Source organism: Indicator indicator, chromosome 32 (genome assembly GCF_027791375.1).
Source record: "Indicator indicator isolate 239-I01 chromosome 32, UM_Iind_1.1, whole genome shotgun sequence".
NCBI lineage: Eukaryota > Metazoa > Chordata > Aves > Piciformes > Indicatoridae > Indicator > Indicator indicator.
The window spans coordinates 4,096,169-4,115,703 of record NC_072041.1 but is presented as its reverse complement, the minus strand read 5'-3'; the positions used below and the strand labels follow the sequence as shown (position 1 = coordinate 4,115,703).

At 42.3% G+C, this 19,535-nt stretch overlaps 1 protein-coding gene across 1 annotated transcript in view; it reads left to right on the top strand.

The window, feature by feature from the left end:
• RERE (arginine-glutamic acid dipeptide repeats) overlaps positions 1–19,535 on the top strand; it is a 169,814-nt gene that overhangs the window by 36,896 nt on the left and 113,383 nt on the right. The window contains exons 3-4 of the mRNA XM_054394838.1: positions 14,655–14,760; positions 16,235–16,331. Of these exons, the coding sequence (XP_054250813.1) occupies positions 14,655–14,760; positions 16,235–16,331 (203 nt within the window). The remainder of the gene's footprint in view (positions 1–14,654; positions 14,761–16,234; positions 16,332–19,535) is intronic.

Below are 19,535 nucleotides of genomic sequence, written 5' to 3'. Positions count from 1 at the left end.
AATATTTAAATTTGAGCTAATATTGCATTATATTAAGGACTCATTTATTACAGTGCTCATTGGGAAGCAGCTGTAGGACAGGTGCTACAGTTTACAGCAGTTCAAGTGTTGGAAAAATGGATTTGTCAGTGATGCTTGGGCCAGTGCATAAATATTTTAGTTCATTTTTCTAAGGTAGGAAAAACTCAGGTTGCTCCACAGCTTTTAGGAGCGGGCTCCCAGTGATTTAGGACCTTTTTTGCCTCCCCCTTTTCTTGTTTTTGTGTTTTTTTTTCTCTTCTGATTCTTGTCATTTGCTTTCCCACACCCTTGACAAGCTTCACTAATGCTTGGTTTGGATGTTTTGGCTCACTTTATGAAGAATCAAAGACCTTAGAGCTGCCTTCCAATACCTGAAGGGATCCTACAGGAAGGCTGGAGAGGGACTTTTCATGAGAGCGTCTAGAGACAGGACAAGAGAGAGAATGGTTTGAAGCTGAGGGAGAGCAGGGTTAGGCTGGAGCTGAGGAAGAAGTTCTTCAGTATGAGGGTGGTGAGACTCTGGAATGGGTTGTCCAGGGAGGTTGTGGATGCTTCCTCCCTGAGGATGGATGAGGCCTTGAGCCAGCTGAGTCTAGTAGAGATTTGTCCCTGCCCATGGCAGGGAGGTTGGAGTAGATGATCTCTTGAGGTCCCTTCCAATTTAGGCCATTCTATGAAAAATTTTATGTGTGAAGATGCTCTACCAGTCTCTACAGTTACAGGTAATGCTTCAACACAGAGTTCTTCATCACAAGAATAAGTCTGTAAAAAAACCAATGATGGTTATGATGATACACCTTCTGCCCACAGCAGTGGGGAAGGTAAAAACTTTCCATACATGCTGATTTCTGAGTCAGGAGCATTTGAATCTGGCAAAGAAGGGTTCCATGCAGTGCCTGTGGTAATAAGGTAAATTAATTTGAATTCTCCAGGAGGACTGAATGGTTTATGGAGCTGCTAGTTGGTGTCAAAGCATTTTGCTTCTGGATCTTTGACTGAATTAACACCTTGACTTTTTTAAATGGAAGCTATTAGTAGCTTCATTTGTTAAAGTTGTGGTGCTGCGAGGATTATATTGCCCAAGACAAATGATTAACCTTAGAATTGTATATTAGCTTGGCTGGCTGTATTCATTTCAATCTTAATTCAAATGAGAGTGCAGATGGTCTCCTGTATGCTTAAAACTGGTAGATTTTTTTTGTTTCAGAACTCCTCTTAGTTGTCTGTATGTTCACACATGACTTTTAGTACCAGAGAAAAGGATTTTTTTTTTTCCTTTGTACCTCTCTCCCAACCTCTCCTTTGAGCGTTTCTCTTTTATAGCAGGTAAATGCATCCATTTTATTCTCCAGTGTAGTTATTTCAGAGTTTAACATTTCCAATATCTGGCTATTTCCAGATGAATGGAGGCCATCTTTCCAATCTGCAGCTTTAGATTAGATTGCAGCCTGTGGACCTGGTTTGGGGTGTATTTATTTAGTACTGATTTACATATAAATACAAAGGAAAAATATCAAGTCTAGGTTTGCCACTTCAGGTTATTGATAGCAGACAGCAACAGCCTGTATTAGAAATTCCCTGCATAGTAAGGTATCAAGTTGTAGAAGATACAATTATATTTTTAAGCTTGATGGTTTGTTTTCTTGATGAGCTGCTCTGGTTTGTTTCACATTAATTACTGACAGAATTATTTTTATTAATGCTATATCATGGCCCTGTTTATCAGCCAGTGTCTGAACACCCTGATAGATGAAGCATGTGTGTAGAAAACTGATTATTAGGTTGAGTTTTTTTCTGGTTTAGGGTATTAGCTTTTTTTATAACACAGCACATTGGGCTCTGTTCCTTAGAGGATGCAAACATTTTAGTGACTGAGCATTTCATGAGGAAATGCATCCTAGGAGAAGCTGCACAAGGAAACATTGACTTTCCAAGCCTTTATTTTGCAGATACACACTGTTTCCTCACAGGAACAGCATTTGCTTATGTGGTGAATTAGCCCAGTCACAGGATTGAGCTGAGCAGTCTTGGTCGGGTTGGGGTTTTGGGGGTTATTTTTCCTTTTCTTTTTGTAGTTTTAAACCCAGCTCTAGCAAACCTTTCCAGTTTGAAGAGATGCTTAAATTTTTCCTGTGATAAAACTCCCCAGACTATTAGGTGCTATTTTAACAGCCACATGACTGTTCAAACTGTGCTGGGTTTGCAGAGCAAACTGTCTCCTGATTGTTTTATCCTTTAGCTCTTGGTATCTCTTTGTTAAAAGGTAAACCCCTTAGTGAGATTTTAAAGGAAATGTGGCCTCTTGATATTTCAAAGGTGAGAAATCTATTTAAACTGTATATGATGGCTTCAAATAGTGCCACTGCTGTGTGCTGCTTGTTTTTATAGAAGTGATAAATACTGTGGCTGGTGGGGCTCAGCAATTAGATTGGAGCTGTGTGCTGTAAATGACATCTAATGGCAAATGTCAGGAGCAGGCTGAGTGGTATCTTCATTTCAGTGCTGTGTTTCTTTGGGATAATGCTTAAAAAACCTTAATGGAATTTAATTACCAGAGCATATATTCCCTGATTAGTTAAATGCATTTGTAATACCATTAGTTGTGAGGTGGCTGCTTGCTGCAGCGTTGGATGTACACCGGGTGCAGTGCAGCAATAGAAATGCTAATCAGCCCCTCTGTTAAGGAGGGTCCCTGTGTCAGCAGCTCCCTGCCAGGTCTGCTTCTGGGGAAAGGCATCATCTGTAATCAGAGTGGAGTTGGTAGGAGCAGCAAACATGAGCAGAGATGCTGTGATCAAAAAATAGTGCTTATTGCTTTCTCTAGCAGGGATTTTAATTACAGCCTGTTAATGAAGTCTCACCCCTGCTCGTATCTTTCATACAGGGCTTTCAGTGGCAGCATAGGTTGTGGGGTGACCTGGGGAGAAGGACCTGGGAGTGCTGGTGGACAACAGGCTGACCATGAGGCAGCAATATGCTAGTTTTATGATTTTAATGTGCCCTCATGGCCAGAAAGGCCAATGGTCTCCTGGGGTGTGTGCAGAAGTATGTGGCCAGCATGCTGAGGGAGGTTCTTCTCCCGCTCTATTCTGCCCTAGGGAGGACACTTCTGGAGTATAGTGTCCAGTTCTGGGCTGCCCCAGTCCCAGGGAACTACTGGAGGAAGTCCAGTGGAATCTGGAGCATATCTTATGAGGAAAGGCTGAGAGACCTGCAGCTGTTTAGCTTGGAGAAGAGGAGACCAAGGAGGGAGGGTCTCATTAATGCTGATCAATTGCTAAAGGGCAACTGTCAGGAGAAGGGAGCCAGACTGTTTTCAGTGTTGTCCAGTGATAGGACAAGGAGCAGTGGACACAAACTGGAACATGTGAACGTAAGGAAAAAGGTCTTTACTGTGAGGGTGACAGAGCACTGGAACAGGCTGCCCAGAGAGGTTGTGGAGTCTTCCTCTCTGGAGGCTTTCAAAACCTACTTGAATGTGTTTCTAGGTGATTTTGGCTGATCCTGCAGGGGGGTTGAACAATATGATTTTTCAGAGGTCCCCTCCAACCCCCAGCATTCTGTGATGTCATGACACTGATAGAACTATGAGCTGAGATGTAGCATCTCCACTGCTTCCCTTGTGAGCTGAGGGGACTGTGTGTGTGCATGCAGGGGTGCAGCACACCCCTTGTGCGTTGTGAAGATCTTTCAGCATGAGCACAGGGCATTGCATGGAGATGTGACTTGCTAAAACAAAGCTAATAAGCCTGGAAAGCTGCTGTGTGTGCCTGTGTTCTGCTTTCCTCTTGAGCCTTTGTGGAGGCAGCACAAAGTGGATCTGCACAGGTTTCATCAGATAGATCCACACTTAGCTGACTGGGATCCACTGGTGTAGGCAGCTGCTTATTTTCCCCAGAAGGAAGCAGTCAACTGGGGAAAAAAGCTTTTTATGCCATAGCAGCTTTCATGGGGGTGGAAACAGGTGGAGGCAGTGTCTCCTAGCCCTGACAGCTATAATTAAACAGGCTTGTTGGTGGGTCCTTGGACATGGTAATAGTGTGGTTACTTTGTGCTTTTGCTCAGCATAAGTGACACCGTGAACCACAGATGGGATTTAAGGAATATAAAAGGGAAACAGAGCAGAAAGATGCCACAAAGGGATTAAATGAGGTAGTAAGCAGTGACCCATAACCTTCATGAAAGTTCTTAGGAGAGTTTTATTTTAAGCCAGACAGTTTTTAAGCATAACTTTTTTTTTTTTTAATAAGATGAAATTATCTTTTGTCATTTTGAACGGCAGTGAAATGGTAAGGGTGGTGTTGTGCTGAAGTGTCTTTGATAGGAAAATAGGTGACTTGAAAGATCTTGGCACGAGAAGCAGTTTTGTTTCTGGTAAAGCTGAAAAGTTTATGGAATAAATACAGTTGTTTGTGTTAAATACAGAAATTTCTTCTGGACATGATCTGAAATGAATAATGTTCCTTTTCTCCTTGAAAACTTGGATGAGGTTGTGTCCAGTTCTGTTTTCTGCTTTTTTCAAACCCCCTGTGAATTGATACACATTTAATAGCTGGTCATAAAATGGCTTAGATTGGAAGGGACCTTAGAGATCATCTACTCCAAGACTTGATTGCTTAAGACCTTAATCCAACCTGGCCTTGAACACCTCCAGGGAGGGGACATCCACAACCTCTCTGGGCAACCTGTTCCAGTGTCTCACCACCCTTGTACCGAAGAGCTTCTTCCTAAGATCCATGTTGTTTGATGGACTGTGGGATGTAAGGGTGCAGTCTCTGATCTTCTCTCTGTGTTACTGCCAGCTAAAAGCAGGGAAGGTGAGAGGAATTTTGAGTGGTGTAGGTGAGGAGGAAATTGGGTAGCAAACACAAATAACCTGGGTAAAGACTGCATAGAGTAGCTTCTTGTTTGGTCCCAACTGACCTCTCTTGTGATCTTCCTAAAACCAGAGATGATGATGTTGGTTATTGATTAGATCACATTTTCAAGGGAGTGAATGAGTGGAATTCCAACGATAAAAGATGGATGCTTTTGTGGTGTTGAAGGAGGAGTCCACAGAGCCTGGGTACAGAAGCCTGATAGATGCTGAGTGTACTGAAGGCTGTTCTGCTTTGCCAGATGGCCAATGCCCTCAGAGCTTCATTTTCAAGCAGCCTTGTAGCCTCGTTTCGATCAGTTTTAGCTTGCACCTGTTTTTATATAATTACACATACTCTCCTTTGCACAAAGTATGTCATTCTGGAGCTAACTTGAACTAGTTGTTTATACAGTAGATTCCCCCTTCCTCCCTCCCTTCCTGATATTTCCTTTTGCTCTTCTGTGTCAGTAAAAATCAGGAGGCTTTGTGTTAAATTTTAATGGTCCTGTGCCTTTAGGAAATAAGACTTTAAATGGTTACCTATTCTTGAAAAAAGCTGGTAAAGCTTAAGCTCTCCATTTCAGTGGCTATTTCCCAGTTGTTTTTAGAATTTTTTTTTTTTCAGGGCTCAAAGACAGACTTAATTTTTATTTGGCTCATGGCAATTGTCTTATTAAAGCTGTTTCTTCCATATGGGCTTAGGTCTTGGGAAATGATGACTGCTTGCCTAATGCAGTTTTCATTTGTTCCTTGTTTTCTTTTTCTTTTATGTGATACCTAATTCACAGATTGATATCCTGTTGGCATTCAGCATAATCAATGTCAGCCTCTCCCTGTCAAGGGGAATTGCTGACACGCACCCCTTGGCACTTCATTTGGAAGCAGATAATTAGAGGACATGGGTTTGAAAACAGTGAGGAAAGAATAGCAGGAGAAGGGAATAGAGGTGTCTGGAAGAGTTTGTTTGTTCCAGTCTGAGTCTAGCTTAGGCTTACTAGCTCTTTGAGGATGAAGCTGTTATCAATATGTTGGAGAGGATTATCTTATCTCTAAAGTAACATTTTATGAGTGCAGAGCTCTCTTCTTTATTGATGCCCTATCTGGAGAGTGATGTTTAGCTCACTAGTGAGGTGCTAATGCATGACATCTTCCAACTGAAGACCCAGGAGGAGTTGTAACCTTTAAAACTGGAAGCACTTGTTTGGTGGGTGCAAAAGACTATCCCTGCATACTGCTTTTACTGGGAATGTCTGCTGAGGAAGCTGGGTCTATACACTGGTTATGTCTTTGCCTTAACTATAGCATTTTTCAGCTCTTGGTGACTGGGGCTTGATTTGGGCTGGTTTGTACATCTGGAAAGCAGAAATTTAAGCTTGAAGAGGGTAGATTTAGATGAGACATTAGGAAGGGTGGTGGGGCACTGAAACAGGTTGCCCAGGGAGATTGTGGATGCCTCCTTGCTGGAGGTGTTCGAGGCCAGGTTGGATGAGGCCTTGAGCAACCTGGGCTAGTGAGAGGTGTCCCTGCACAATGTGGGGGCATTTGAACCAGATGATCTTTAAGGTCCCTTCCAACCTAAACCATTCTATGAATTTATGAAACTGAGAGGAGTAGCACTAAATAAAATTAAGAGGTGGTGGGTAACAGTGTGGAGGGGAAGATGAGCTGTGAGGAGCAGACAGAAGAGAAGAATGCATACAGATAGTTCAATTTGAGCTTTGGCATACAAGTGCATAGTGAAATTCAGTGGTGACATGGATTCTTATGAGGCAAACTTTGCTGTGGAGTTTACTGAGGTTCACTCAGACCTTTAGTGCTGTTTGTTGCAGTTTCTGCTGGATCTTTCCCTAGCTGTGTTACCATAATTGTTTTTCTGTCAGATCTGCTGCGGAGTTCGTGCCTTGTGACTGCAAGAGCTGTCCCACCAGAACATCTCGTGTTCACCAAATGGCAGTGTAGCAGGTTTGGAGAGTACAGCTCTTCTGGTGAGCTGAAGACTGGGGACTTTTTTTTTTTTTTTTTTTTAAAGACAGTCTAGCAACTCTAATGCCAAACCACCCACACTAGGAGACAACATATGGCAGCTCCTCTGAATTAACATGCGGATAAGTAGCACATCACCTCCTGCTTTTTACAAAGCCTTGAGCCTTGATAGCTGGATTCTAAGGTTTTGGCTGTCTGGCCATTTCCCTGTAATGCACAAACTAAGCCTTTGCAGATAACAAGACATGATTTAAGACTATTTTTGGCCTTATTTTGCAACCGTTTAAAGGTGTAGGCAAGCAGATTGTTGTTTCAGACTTTCATATGTGTGCGTTGGTATCTGTGTAGGCTGAGATTTACAGGTAGGATTGGATGCTTTGCCTTCTCCTTCTGGAGGAAGCAACTCTCTATGCAAGTCACCCCTCTGTACTGCATGTTTGGTGTTGTTTGCAAACAGTGTTGCTTCAAACTTTGTAGAAACTGTAGGAGAGATCTGGAACAGATCATTCTCACCAAAGCAGAGCAGTTTGAGCAGACGAGCTGTGTGTGTCTTCTGTAGGCTGGAAGGTGTGTGAGTGTTCGTGTACATCTGAGGGTAGAAGGTTGAAATTCAGGGGAAGGTGAGTGTGGTGCTTGTTTTACATCTCTGAGCTATTTGTACACAAGTTAATTTCCAGCATGCTGAAGTCAGTGAATGAATTCCAAAAGGGGGTTGTGTATAAAAGGGGACCCGGGAGAAGTCCTTGCTATAAACAATCACAGAATGTCAGGAGCGAGACATTGTGAAAAACTCCTCTATTGTTTTGTCAATAAATTATGCTTTCTCTTCCGTAGATCACAGAAATGGAACTTTACCCTGGAAACAGCAATATTTGATACCCCAGGCAGCTTATTCCCAGCTCAGCTCACACTTCACTGAATACACTGATCGATTATCTGCGGCTTAACCAAGCCTTCTCATTTCCTGCCTTCCATTACCGCGCTCAATCAAGCCAGCGGTTCTTTGTGGCCTGCCTTGTGCACTGAGATAAGCCATCAAGGCATGTTTCTATTAGAAAAGCTCTTGTAGATGGAATAGTCATTAGATAACACTAACAGGTTTAAAGGTTGCAGTCTTTGTGTTGGTTTGGGTTAAGAGGACAGGAACCAAAAGAGCTGCTGCCTTGGGTGGCTGTGTGCGAGGTGCAGAGAGGATTAAAGTGCCCAGTGCCATGTGTAGGGTGTTTAACATGTTTATTTCTTGCAGAATACTGATAGTTCTCACTTTAGACAATGCTTCTGTTTGCATGAAGTAATGATGTGTTAATATGCATGCTTCTGAATGAAACCATCAAGCTGCAAAAAATAACCTTTATAATAATAGCCTCTGGATTTCCAGGCTGGGTTTTCCTGGCTTACAAACAGCTGATCAGGTTTCCTGTTTAATTAGGAAACAGCCTACAAAAAGAGAGAACTTGAAATTACATGTGCTGTTGCAGTAAGAAGAAAAATGATCCTTGCTGGATCTTTCCCTTCTGATTTCCAGATAGTTTCATTTCTGTATCCCCTCTCTGCTTTTCCTTTTAACCCAGGGGATCTGGTATGAATGGTCTTTATTTTTCTTTTTCCCTCCTTTTGAATATTAATAAATGTCAAAATTGACTAAGTGTTAAAATACTCTTACAGCAGGAGTATAAATCTGTGGAGCGATTCAGCATGGCAGGGAAGGGCCAGGGAGGTTTGGGACACAGCAAGTGGAGCAAGTCAAGTCGACTCCTTGTGTTGGAGTCAGGCTAATCCTGTGACATGGAGCATAATTGAAACCATTTGTGTGAAATTAAATAATGATTTTGTGGGGGGGGAACACACACACACACTCAGTATCCCAAAGGAATGACTTCATCTATAGTGACGGGCTAAAAAAAAAAAAGAAAGAAAAGAAAAACAAACAACAATGACCACTTGAAAACTGGTTTTGTGAGGCCAGAGCTTCCCTGCTGCAATGCACAAGATGTTTATTGTGAGCACTGGAGTGACCATGAAAATCATTAATATGTTGTTAAGGTAAACCACACAATTTAGGCTCTTAGATGATGTGTATTTTTTAATTTATTTTCCTCTGATAAGAAAAATTTCCCTGTTGAAAAGGGAAAAAAAAAAAAAAAGACGTTATTTTCCTTGGTTCTGTTTTGCTGCTTGTTGCTTTGGAATAGCTACTCTTGACGGGCTGCAGCGTGCCCATCTGTCATCTCCAGCATTTGGTATATTGTTTCCAAAGCTAGTTGTGATTTAACATGGTATCTAAATAGGGCAAGTAATGAAGGATACTGCTTAAATCCCTGGGAGAGAATCTGCAGGACATCTGTGATCATTTGCACAATTTGGTTAGTCATAACCCTGGGAAGAGAATGTGGAATCTCTGAAGGCAGGAACTGTAATGTGCAGTAACTCTGTTAAAAGACAACTGGCACCTGGAATTGACAGAAATGCTGTAGAATTCACTCCATCTTTTTAAAGAGAACCTGCAAGATTAATTTTTTCTCTCATTTTTTCCCTCCCCTTTTAAGGGAAAGGCCTTTTTTTTTTTTTTTTTAAATAGAAGTTGACCAGCTGCTTGTAAACTGTGCTGCTTTAATCCATTTACAGACTTCAGTTCTTGTTCAGTGTCCAAAACTAATTCATGGAGTTTTTTTAAATGGAACAAAAACCCAACCAGCAGCAACACCAAAATCCCCAGATGAGTATTGTGAATCCTGCAGCAGTATTTTCGTTTGAGGGGAGTGTGGAGTCTTGGAGCACTGAGACTCTTTTGGAGCTGATTTTTAAAGCACTTGCTGTGATTTTTCTGCAACTCTGAAGTTGGCATGTGACTATCTGCAGCTTTTCATATGAAAAGGTGCAAAAAAAAAAAAAAAAAGTAACACTTTATGAAGTAGGGACACTTCTTTTGTGTGCACATGGTTCTAAAATAAATTGTCTACCACAGAAGTTGGCGCCTTGACACCTCTGATCTAGTCTGCTCTGTAAATGACATCTCCATATTTAGAAAGCTGGCTGAGAAAATAGCATGTCTAGGAATTTCTGTGCAGTGAAGGCTGTAACTGTGGAAAGCAAGACTCTGACAGGCATTTTGGGTTTTTAAGGAGATGGAATCTTTAGGTTAAAACCCGCAGAAGCACCTGTGTTGGAGGAGAGAGACAGAAAATACTTTATTTTTAAGATGAAGGTTTTAAATGACCAAGAGCAGCAATCATGATAGAAAGAGGTGTTTAGGAAAGTGACCACATCACCACCATCTACCAAAAAAGCCCACAACCCAAACCCAACCACCACCTCCCAAAAGCCCTACAGCCAAGCAGGCCAAACCCAACTGCTGTCAGCAGAGCACAGATCAGTGTGCTGTATTTTTAGGTACATCATTGTCTAGAGACTCTTCTGTAAGAAGGTGCTTCACAGAATCACAGAATTGTCAGAGTTGGAAGGGACCTTGAAGATCATCCAGTTCCAATCCCCCTGCCATGGACAGGAACGCCTCCCATTAGATCAGGTTGCCCAGAGCCACATCCAGCCTGGCCTTAAAAACTTCCGTGGGTGAGGCTTCCACCAGCTCCCTGGGCAACCTGTTCCAGTGTCTCACCACCCTACTTGCACATCTTGGTGGCAGTTGTCTTTGCTGTGTCCCTCCTGCACAGAGGCTTTGAGTTGTGCCATACCTGTGAGATCTGTGATTGAGGTGAAGAGGAGCACTCACCATGGTGCAGCATGGGCTGCTTTCTGTTTGGAAAGCTACTGGATGAGTCTGATCATCTTAAAAGATAAGTGCCATTGGCCGTGGTCAACTTTCCTGTCTGTTGGCTGAGAGAGTTGGGGTTGTTGAGCCTGGTGAAGGCTCCAGGGAGACCACCTTGTAGCCTTTCAGTAGGTGAAGGGACCTAAGAGAAGGCTGGGGAAGGGACTATTTATAAAGCCATGTAGCAACAGGACAAGGGGAAATGGGTTTTAAATTAGAGATTTCAGAATGGACATTTCTTTACCATAAGGGTGGTGGAACACTGGAACAGGTTGTCCAGGGAGGTGGTGGAGGTTCCATTCCTGGAGATGTATACAAGGTCAGGCTTGATGGGACTATGATTGACCTGCTCTAGTTGAAGACTTCCCTACTTGACTGCAGGGACTAGATGAGCTTGTAAGGTCCCTTCCAACCCACTGTGTTCTATGATCCTATCATTTATCATTGATTTGAAGTTCCTGTTCCAGAAAATTCAGGTTTTGGAAGTTAAAAACGTAGGAAGTTGGTGTATGCTGTGGCTTCCAATCTGTACTTACACCATTTGGGTTGAATGTCTCTCTTTATCATCTGCCTTGGTTCTAATTCTAACTTCATCTTTTTCTCTGCGGTTTTTAAAGGTAGATTGGTTTTGTTTCAAAAGTGTAGTGAAAGAACAGCCACTTCTCTGTTATGAAACCCAAATAATTTCTTTTTCTTTGTAATCTTCCCCCCTGACAATGCCTCACAACACTCTGATCAACCTGAAGAAGTCCCCACCAGTGCTGTTGGCAGGCTGCAGGGTAGGCAATTCATCATTTCCCTGCAAACTTCTTAGATTCAGCCAGCCTCCTGAAATTCAATCTCGCTCCCTCTGCTCTTCCTGATTGTGAATCTGATTTCAGGGGAGGAAATGTTGTTCTCTTTCACTGTGCAGAGTAACTGCAAATCTCTGGAACAAAACACAGTGAAGGGAACAACTGAGGCATTCTGTGAGCGTGAGGAGAGCATTTCAGAATGGGAAACAAGCACCTTCCCTGCAGATTGAAATGCTTGAGCTAGCAAAAGCTCTGGGCTCAGTGTAGCTGCTGTGCTTCTTTCCTAAGGTATGGGATTTTTGACTGCTGAGATGGTAAAATACTGCAAAGCATAGTAAATACTTGGACTGCCTTTGCTGTGTGTCAGTGTGTGAATGCTCCTAATAAGCTCTTGTGTAATCCTCTGCCTGCCATTCCATTCTTTTTAACCCATACTGGGGGGTTGCAGTGAAGCTTCCAGGAGACAGCAATGAGCAAAAATCCCTTCGCATGGACTGAGTGACAAACTGGGAGGGCTTTTTTTGGGCACAGGGAAGAGAATGAGGTGGTCCCTTCTGGCAGTGGAAAAAACCTTGCTTCCAACCACTAATTTCTTCTACCCAAGTGTATCAGAGAGCTTTCTGAGTGACCTTCACCTCATCCCTGTGCTGCTAAAAGCTCTGTGCCTTTCTGTGATATAAAAAGAAACCGAGATGGGGAAGCTAAGTGATTGCATCACCATCTCCTTTACTGTCTTGGCCTAATTCACAATAAAACTGTGACCTCCTGGCTCACAGCTCTGCATGATGCCAAGGCAATGAAAACATTTGACAGTTTAGATGCCTCCATAATCCCAATGTGTGCATGCATACAGGATTTACTGTTACACAAAATTTCCAGAGCTCTTTTTGCAATGCTGCCCCTTGTAGCAGGATCACTGTAAGGTTACCCTAGGAGCTTCTATCCATTCATTCCTCATTTTCTACCTTTGTCTTCTCCATGAGCAGCTCTTTCTTTTTTACCAAGGCATAGCAACTTGTTTCCTCTTCTCAGATCTTTCCATTGGCTACTGGTGGTTGTTCAGACTATGGATGGTTTGGGTTTATAGATTCACAGAATGGTTTGGGTTTGATGGGACCTTCAAGATCATCCAGTTCCAACCCCCCCTGCCATGGGCAGGGATATCTTCCACTAGACCAAGTTGCTCAAGGCCTCATCAAGCCTGGGCTTTTGAACACTTCCAGGGAGGGGGTATCCACAACCTCCCTGGGCAACCTGTTCCAGGGTCTCACCAAGATGAGCACCATCCCTGGCAGAGCACAGTGCAGATTTCTGGTCCTTTTCCTCTCCTTGGTGTAATTTGCTACTGAAAACCACCACGACCAAAATCCAGAGCTGTCTTCATTCATATACATATGTCCTCAGGGATCCTTTACAGTGTTTCTTAGAGTGTTGTATTATTTGAAAGACACCAGACTTGAGTGGCACAAACAGAAAAGAAAATTGAAGCATTAGCTGTTGGTACTTGTTGTAAATTGCCCTTATTCATAGATACACTGCTCACTTACAGGCAAGTGAGTAGTTTTTGTGCTGCTTTCTGCGTGTTAGCTTCACTTATCTAACACAAGAGGGATGCTCTCTCTTTTCAACCAAGAAATGCAAAGAGAATTTGCAGAGAAATGCTGGGTTGGTATTTCCCAGCATTGCTACACGCAGTTTTTGTTAGCACTAATAGAATTTGTAAACTCCTAGGAAGAGGATAATGGAACAATTACTTTCATTTTTTTTAATTTAATTTTTTTTTTCCTTCACAATTCAGAATCTATTCCAAAACCTGCAATGCACAGAGCTTGATTTTTGGGAGAACAGACAAATCTTTATCCACGTTTTTGGAACAGCAGGCAGCAGAGATCAGTGTTGCCACTCAGACTTTGTCCCTTGGATATTATTTTTCCATGCATCAGACAAGCTGCTCGTCCTTGGCTGCAAATGTATTATTTAAAACAAAAAAAGCAGTAGGTTCAGGTTTCTGCTGTAGAGCACCAGTTCTCTCCAGTAGCAGAGCAGATGGGCAGTGTGTGTGTGGGGGTGAGTTAACGAACTTTTCTCTGGCCCAATGCTGCCACTAGCAGTTGCTGTATGGTATTACAGGAGGCTTTCATCAAAGCCTTCAGCCTTCAGTGGAGGCATTTTGGTGGTGGTGGTTAAGCAGAAAGGGTGGAAATTGCTGTAACAATTGGTTGATGCGAACAGCAGAGGCGGTAAGAACTTTCTAGTCCAGTAACCCGTGATTTAATTTATAAATGGAAATGTTTTAAGAGCAGTCTTAGAAGGGTGTAGGGAACTGCAGACCAGAGGGGGGGAAAAAAAAAAACAACAAAAACCAAAACAACTGGTGCTTGCAGCTGCCTCATGCCAAAAGAATGTTGATTTCCCTTCAGGCTTTCCTCTGGTTCAAGTGCTTTGGAGTAGTAGAAAGAATTGACTACCCAGGGTTTCAAAGATAAGCTGAAGCAAAGAGTCTGTAATAACTTGATCTACAAATTCTCTTTTTAAATGGTGTTTGTGTTTTAGTTTCCTTCCAAGAAGGAACAAACTTGAGTCTCAAATGAAAAAGGAACAAACACTTGAGGAAGATGTTGTGTGTGAATTTTGCTGTTGGTTTTGTGACGCACATGAGCAATCAGGGAGCTTTTAGTTATTGGGGTTGAAGTGCAGCATCCTGCTCTTTTGTGTGGAGAAGTGGAATAAAGAACATCTACAATTATATTTGAATCCATCTGTCCTTGGGGAAAAAAGAAATCTGCTATCTCTTGATTACAACCATTAAGAATGACTGCACTGAGTTATGGTTGTGCTGTGATGCTTTTTTGGCTGTGTTTGGCCATAAATACCTCTTGTTTATAGAAATTAGCAGACGAAGATAGTCCTGCATGAGGCCAAGAATTCCACTCATTTTCTGATCCCTGCCACATCTTTCCTTGGGGTAGTTTTCTATGAGTGGAACGATTCTCTGGCCAGATAAAGAGAGCTGCTCCATGGCGGAGGAGGTTCTTGTTGCCTTTGTCTGGTTTGAAAGCCAGTCTGCTATGAGCATGGTGCCTTTGTTTCTTTGTAATAGAAATTTGTTTTCTTCCCTTTTGGGTCTTACCTCAGGTTTTCTTCGGTGTGAAAACAAATTTTCTGCTGTAGAAGACTGAGATGTGGTCTGATTTCCTTTTTAGTAATGCCTTTAGACCTTCTCTTTCAGAGCAAACGGGACCACCTCCTTATGAATGTCAAATGGTACTATCGCCAGTCTGAAGTCCCAGATTCAGTCTATCAGCATTTGGTTCAGGACAGACACAATGAGAATGGTAAGTTAGGCTCTGTAGAGCAAGGTCTTCTTTATTGTACTCTGAATTTGAAGTTTTAACAGCCCAGAAAGCAAGAACTCTTCTGCAAAGGGATGTGAAGCAAGGACTGTTGCTGGAAATGATGGTTTAGAAGATGGATGATTCCTGTCTGCCTTATTTGTTCTAACTGGTTTATATCCTGTAACCATAGCTCTGCCTAAATACTGTACTGTGTTATACTAATGCCTTAAGAGGAAACAGAAAAGTAACACTGGATCCTTTGTAGTCCTTCTGGACAGTGCACTAATAACTAACTGGCTGAAGACCAAGCTGACAAAATTGTGAATATCTTTTTATTTATTGAGATTCCCCCAGTTTCCTGAGACCTCTGTTTTTTCCGTTCATGCTACCTTGCACCTATGAATACTCACTGTGATTAGTATTGCAGTAAGTGATAGAACTGAGGCACTCGTAGCTGAATTTCCCCCTGCTCTCTTTGCAAAAACAAGTGTGATCCTGGGTTCAATAGAGGCAGAATAAACTTTAGTACATATCCCAGTGTCATTTATCTCTTGCCTCTAGGGGAGACATAACATTTGTTTCTGTTCTTACCAAGAAATTTCCTTGAGGCAACTTAAAATTTTGAAGATACTCCAAGGTGAATTGTGATGATAAAAGTTGATGCTTGAAATCTGGAGCACAGCAACTTTTTGGTGCATGACAGTACAAAGTTGAGCAGGGTTTTTTTTTTTCTTTTCTTTTTTGCAGGCATAAAAGCTGTTTTGTGTGTGCTTTTAGCAAAAGCTGCACACATTTAACATTTCTCTTAGTAATTCATTTGAAGCTTCTAACACAGGGATTATAGGCACAGTGTCAGAAAGTGGGCAGCTTTGATAATGTGCCTGCTTTTTCATGTCACACTCCTGTGCATGGGGAGAAGTATTTTTGTGTGTTTTTCAAAGGTATTATAAAGAAGCCATGGAGAAAGTTGTCTTCCAGTTTCTCCTTAATGCTGAGTGTTCTTTATCTCAACATGGCTGTCAACGTTTGTCTCGAAGCCTGAGCACCAAGCCAGTTAGTGGTGTCAACATTTTGATGAAGATTTGATATTAAACAGGCAAAACAACCAAAACTTTAACGTTTTCAACCAGAAGTCAGTGACAAATTAATTTGCTTAATTCTTTTCACCTAGGAGTGGCCAGTTGGAAGTGGTCAGTGGATAAGATGTGTCACCCAGTACCCCTGCAAGATCTTTAGCAGCTCCTTAGATAGGACAAAGGACACTTTGAGTGTAAAAAAGGGGGTCAGAGTTATTTCTGTAACCTCCAGGGCATGTAAACAATCCAAGTGTTTATCATTTGAACACTGAGGGATGTGTATCTGAGAAACATCCTCCAACTCTGACCTGTAAAAAAGTAACCTGCAGAAGGGCCCTGCTGGATGCCTTCAGACCACAGCTAATGTGTGGTGGTTTTGTGTTTTTGCTTTCTGGCAGACTCTGGACGAGAGCTTGTTATTACAGACCCAGTTATCAAGAATCGAGAGCTCTTCATTTCAGATTATGTTGACACTTACCATGCTGCTGCCCTCAGGTAAGTTGCAGAGGATGTGGTGCAGTGTCTCAGAGGCTGAGGAGAAAAACCTTATTGAGAGAGAGAAAGGGGGGCTGCTTTTTCTGGTTTGGTGTGGGGATCATTAACATACTGCTCAGCTTTCTCCTCAGCTCCTCCAGTAATTAACTTGTGTTATCTGTTCTCATTCAAAAAGGAGCTGTAATTCTACAATCTCTTTTTAATCTCAGTTAATCAATGTTGCTCAGAAGATGGTTTCCCATCATTGCCAATTTGGGTTGCTGCTGGTTCCCGCAGAAATCCAACCTTGCCCTCCTCCTCCGTGTTTGATTTCACTCCTAACAATAGCAGCTCCCAGGGAAGTGACTGTTAGTGTGCTGCCCTGATTAAATTGCGTTAAAGGCTTTTTCTCTGAGGCACTTGTCATTGTTGCAGCTGAGCTAAGAGCTCCATTAGAAACTAGCTGTACAGACAGAGGGTAATGGACCCCTGTATTGTTCTCTCTGTGCTCTGCCCTTCCCTGGAGGTTGCTGCTCTCTTGACTCACCGAGTTTTTAACTTCAGTGGCTAACCTCTGACTAGGCTGAAGGGATACATCAGGACTTCAAAATGTTTTCAAGTAGAAGGAGCGAGGCATCATTTTTTCAGCAGGCTTTCAGCATGCCAAACATGCATGGATATTGTCAAAATGCAAATTGAATAATCTCCCTGATAATAATGCTCAGATGGTGTTTCACTAGAACCATCTGGAGACATTTTTTTATTCAGAGTCACTTTGCTGAAGCCACTTTACTTCAAGACAAACTAGCTGCAACTTCTGTTCCATGGGTGGAATGATGTCTTTGATTTACATATTAGACTGTTTTTAATAAACTCTTGAAAATTCCAGTGGTGTGCTAGCATCTCATGGAATTCCACAGCGCCTTTGCTGAGGTACAGAAGGTCACCTTCCAATTTGAAATCGTTGTGTGCTTAGAAACAAGCTAGCAGGAGTTTGGCTGTCTGGCTGGAACCAACCTTGGACATCTTTCTTCTTGAAGAGAGAGAAACTGAACAATGTGCATGGAATTTTCCCTGCGAGCTTTTTAACTTCTACAGCCTTTTTCTTTAAAGAAGGAAAGATAAAAATGGAATCTGTGTGTACACCAAGCAAACATGAAACATAACCTTCTCTTCTCCCCTTGCAAGATGTGAAGGCTGTTGAAAGCCCAACTGATCAGTTCCTCAGCCTGTCTTGTGTTTTATCTGCCTTCTTTTTGTTTGGAAGTGCACACCACAGGCGCCTGTCAGATCACTCTTTGGTTTCTCTTTGCTGGCATATGGTTTCTCTTCTGTCTTCTGGATTGTTCATACTTTGGGTAATTCAGACAGGCTTGTAGATGGCATCTAAAGATGCTGATAACAGAGAGAATGTACTTTTGCAGGATAAACATGGTATTTCTGCTGAGTCTTTTCTAGCAAACTGGGATTAATAAATGTCAGTAATTTTTCAGCGTATGAGAGGAACATAAGGGAATTGCATGTGGTGTTCCCCCAGCTTGAGAACATGGAGTAGGCAGAATGTATTGTGATGTGTGAAAGGAAAGTTAACATGAAATCCTGAACTATTAGAGGATTTCTCTGCCCTCTGCTAACAAATGGCTTTGGCCACACAGTGAATGAGTGACAAGCTGGGAAGTAAACTCAGATTGTAACTACCAATCTTCTGCTAGAACTAGTGGAAGAAAATATCTTGAAGATACTTGTAGATCCCTGTGGAAGTGTGTGGTGCAAGTTACGTCCCTGTTAGCTTTCTAAGATGCAGTACTGCTGTCTGGAACACTATGAACAAACTGTGCTGGCAAATGCTTATTAGCTGTTAGATGCATTACTGAGAGGAAACAGTCTTTTTTTCCCCCAAATATTTTTAAAATGGGGCTTTCATGTGAAACACCAAACCAAACACCCCTTCTCATTGTCTAGGAAAACAGCTACAGCCACCAGGGCTGGAATAAGTATCAGAGAAGAAGTTTGTCTTGCAGTGTTTCTGTGTGACGGCTCAATTATGGACCTTGTTAATGTTCCATTACAACCTGCCCTGACCTGTGCAATATCCAGTGCTGCTTTGTCCTTTGCCAGAAAGGCAATTGACTGAGAATTAGGCAATCATAGGGGCAATTACGCAGCCTCAGCTCGCAGGAGAGCCCTATCGATTTTGTCTTAAAACTGTCGCCAGTTTTATTCATCCTTCATCCTTCTGCTGTGTTTTCCTCACCTGGAGTAGCTGATGTGTATCAGAGAGCTCATGTTCCAAGGCAAAGTTCTTAGTGGCTGTTGATGGGGAAGCTTTTCTGAAGTGCTTTACCATGAAAAGATTAGGAAGGGGGGAAGGAAGCTTGGCATTTCAACTTCAGAGTGCAGTTTGTCAAGTGTGCAGTGCTTTTAAGCTCTGCTGAGAACAGGCAGACATCCACTGTTACTACAGGCAACATAATTATTCTTCTTGCTGTCCTTGGTGGCAATAGCACTTCATTCAATGTTAACCAAGGCTGGCAAACCTTTTTGTACAGTGTTAAATAAGCCCCATAGCAGCTTATTTATAATAGCAAATGCAAGTGAGAGGAGATGCCATCTGTATTAATGCGAGAAAGCCTGACACTGGAAAAGAGCAAAACCTTGTGCTTTGTTTATTGCTTTGAATCAAGTTGAGATCAAAAGCAGGAAGTCTTTAGCTGTCTGGCCCATTTGTCTCTGCCACTTCTGATCTGATTTACTTGGTGGCAGTAAACTGCAGTGTGTTAAATGACAACACAAAATCGTAGAATCATGGAATGGCTCAGGTTGGAAGGGACCTTAGAGATCATCTACTCCAACCTGCCAGCCATGGGCAGGCATGCCTCTCAGCTAGACTTGGCCACTCAAGGCCTCATCCAGTCTGGCCTTGAACACCCCCAGGGAGGGGGCACCCACAAACCCTCTTTTATGTTTTTGGTTTTGTTTGGTTTTTTCCTCTCTCTCTTTTTAAATGCCCTTTTGTGTTTTACTCTGTACATGAAAGGAAGGAAGAAATGTTTGTATGTTTGGAATTTGCATTGTTAGGATTGCAGCCTGGGTAAAGCCACCACAGCTTTGCTTTCTGTTTGGAAGTGTTATTAAACTAAAGCTTCATTTAGGTTGCTAAATAAAAAGCTGACTTCCCAAATAATGTGAATAGCAGAATTTTTGAAGCTTCCTTGGGGCTGTAAA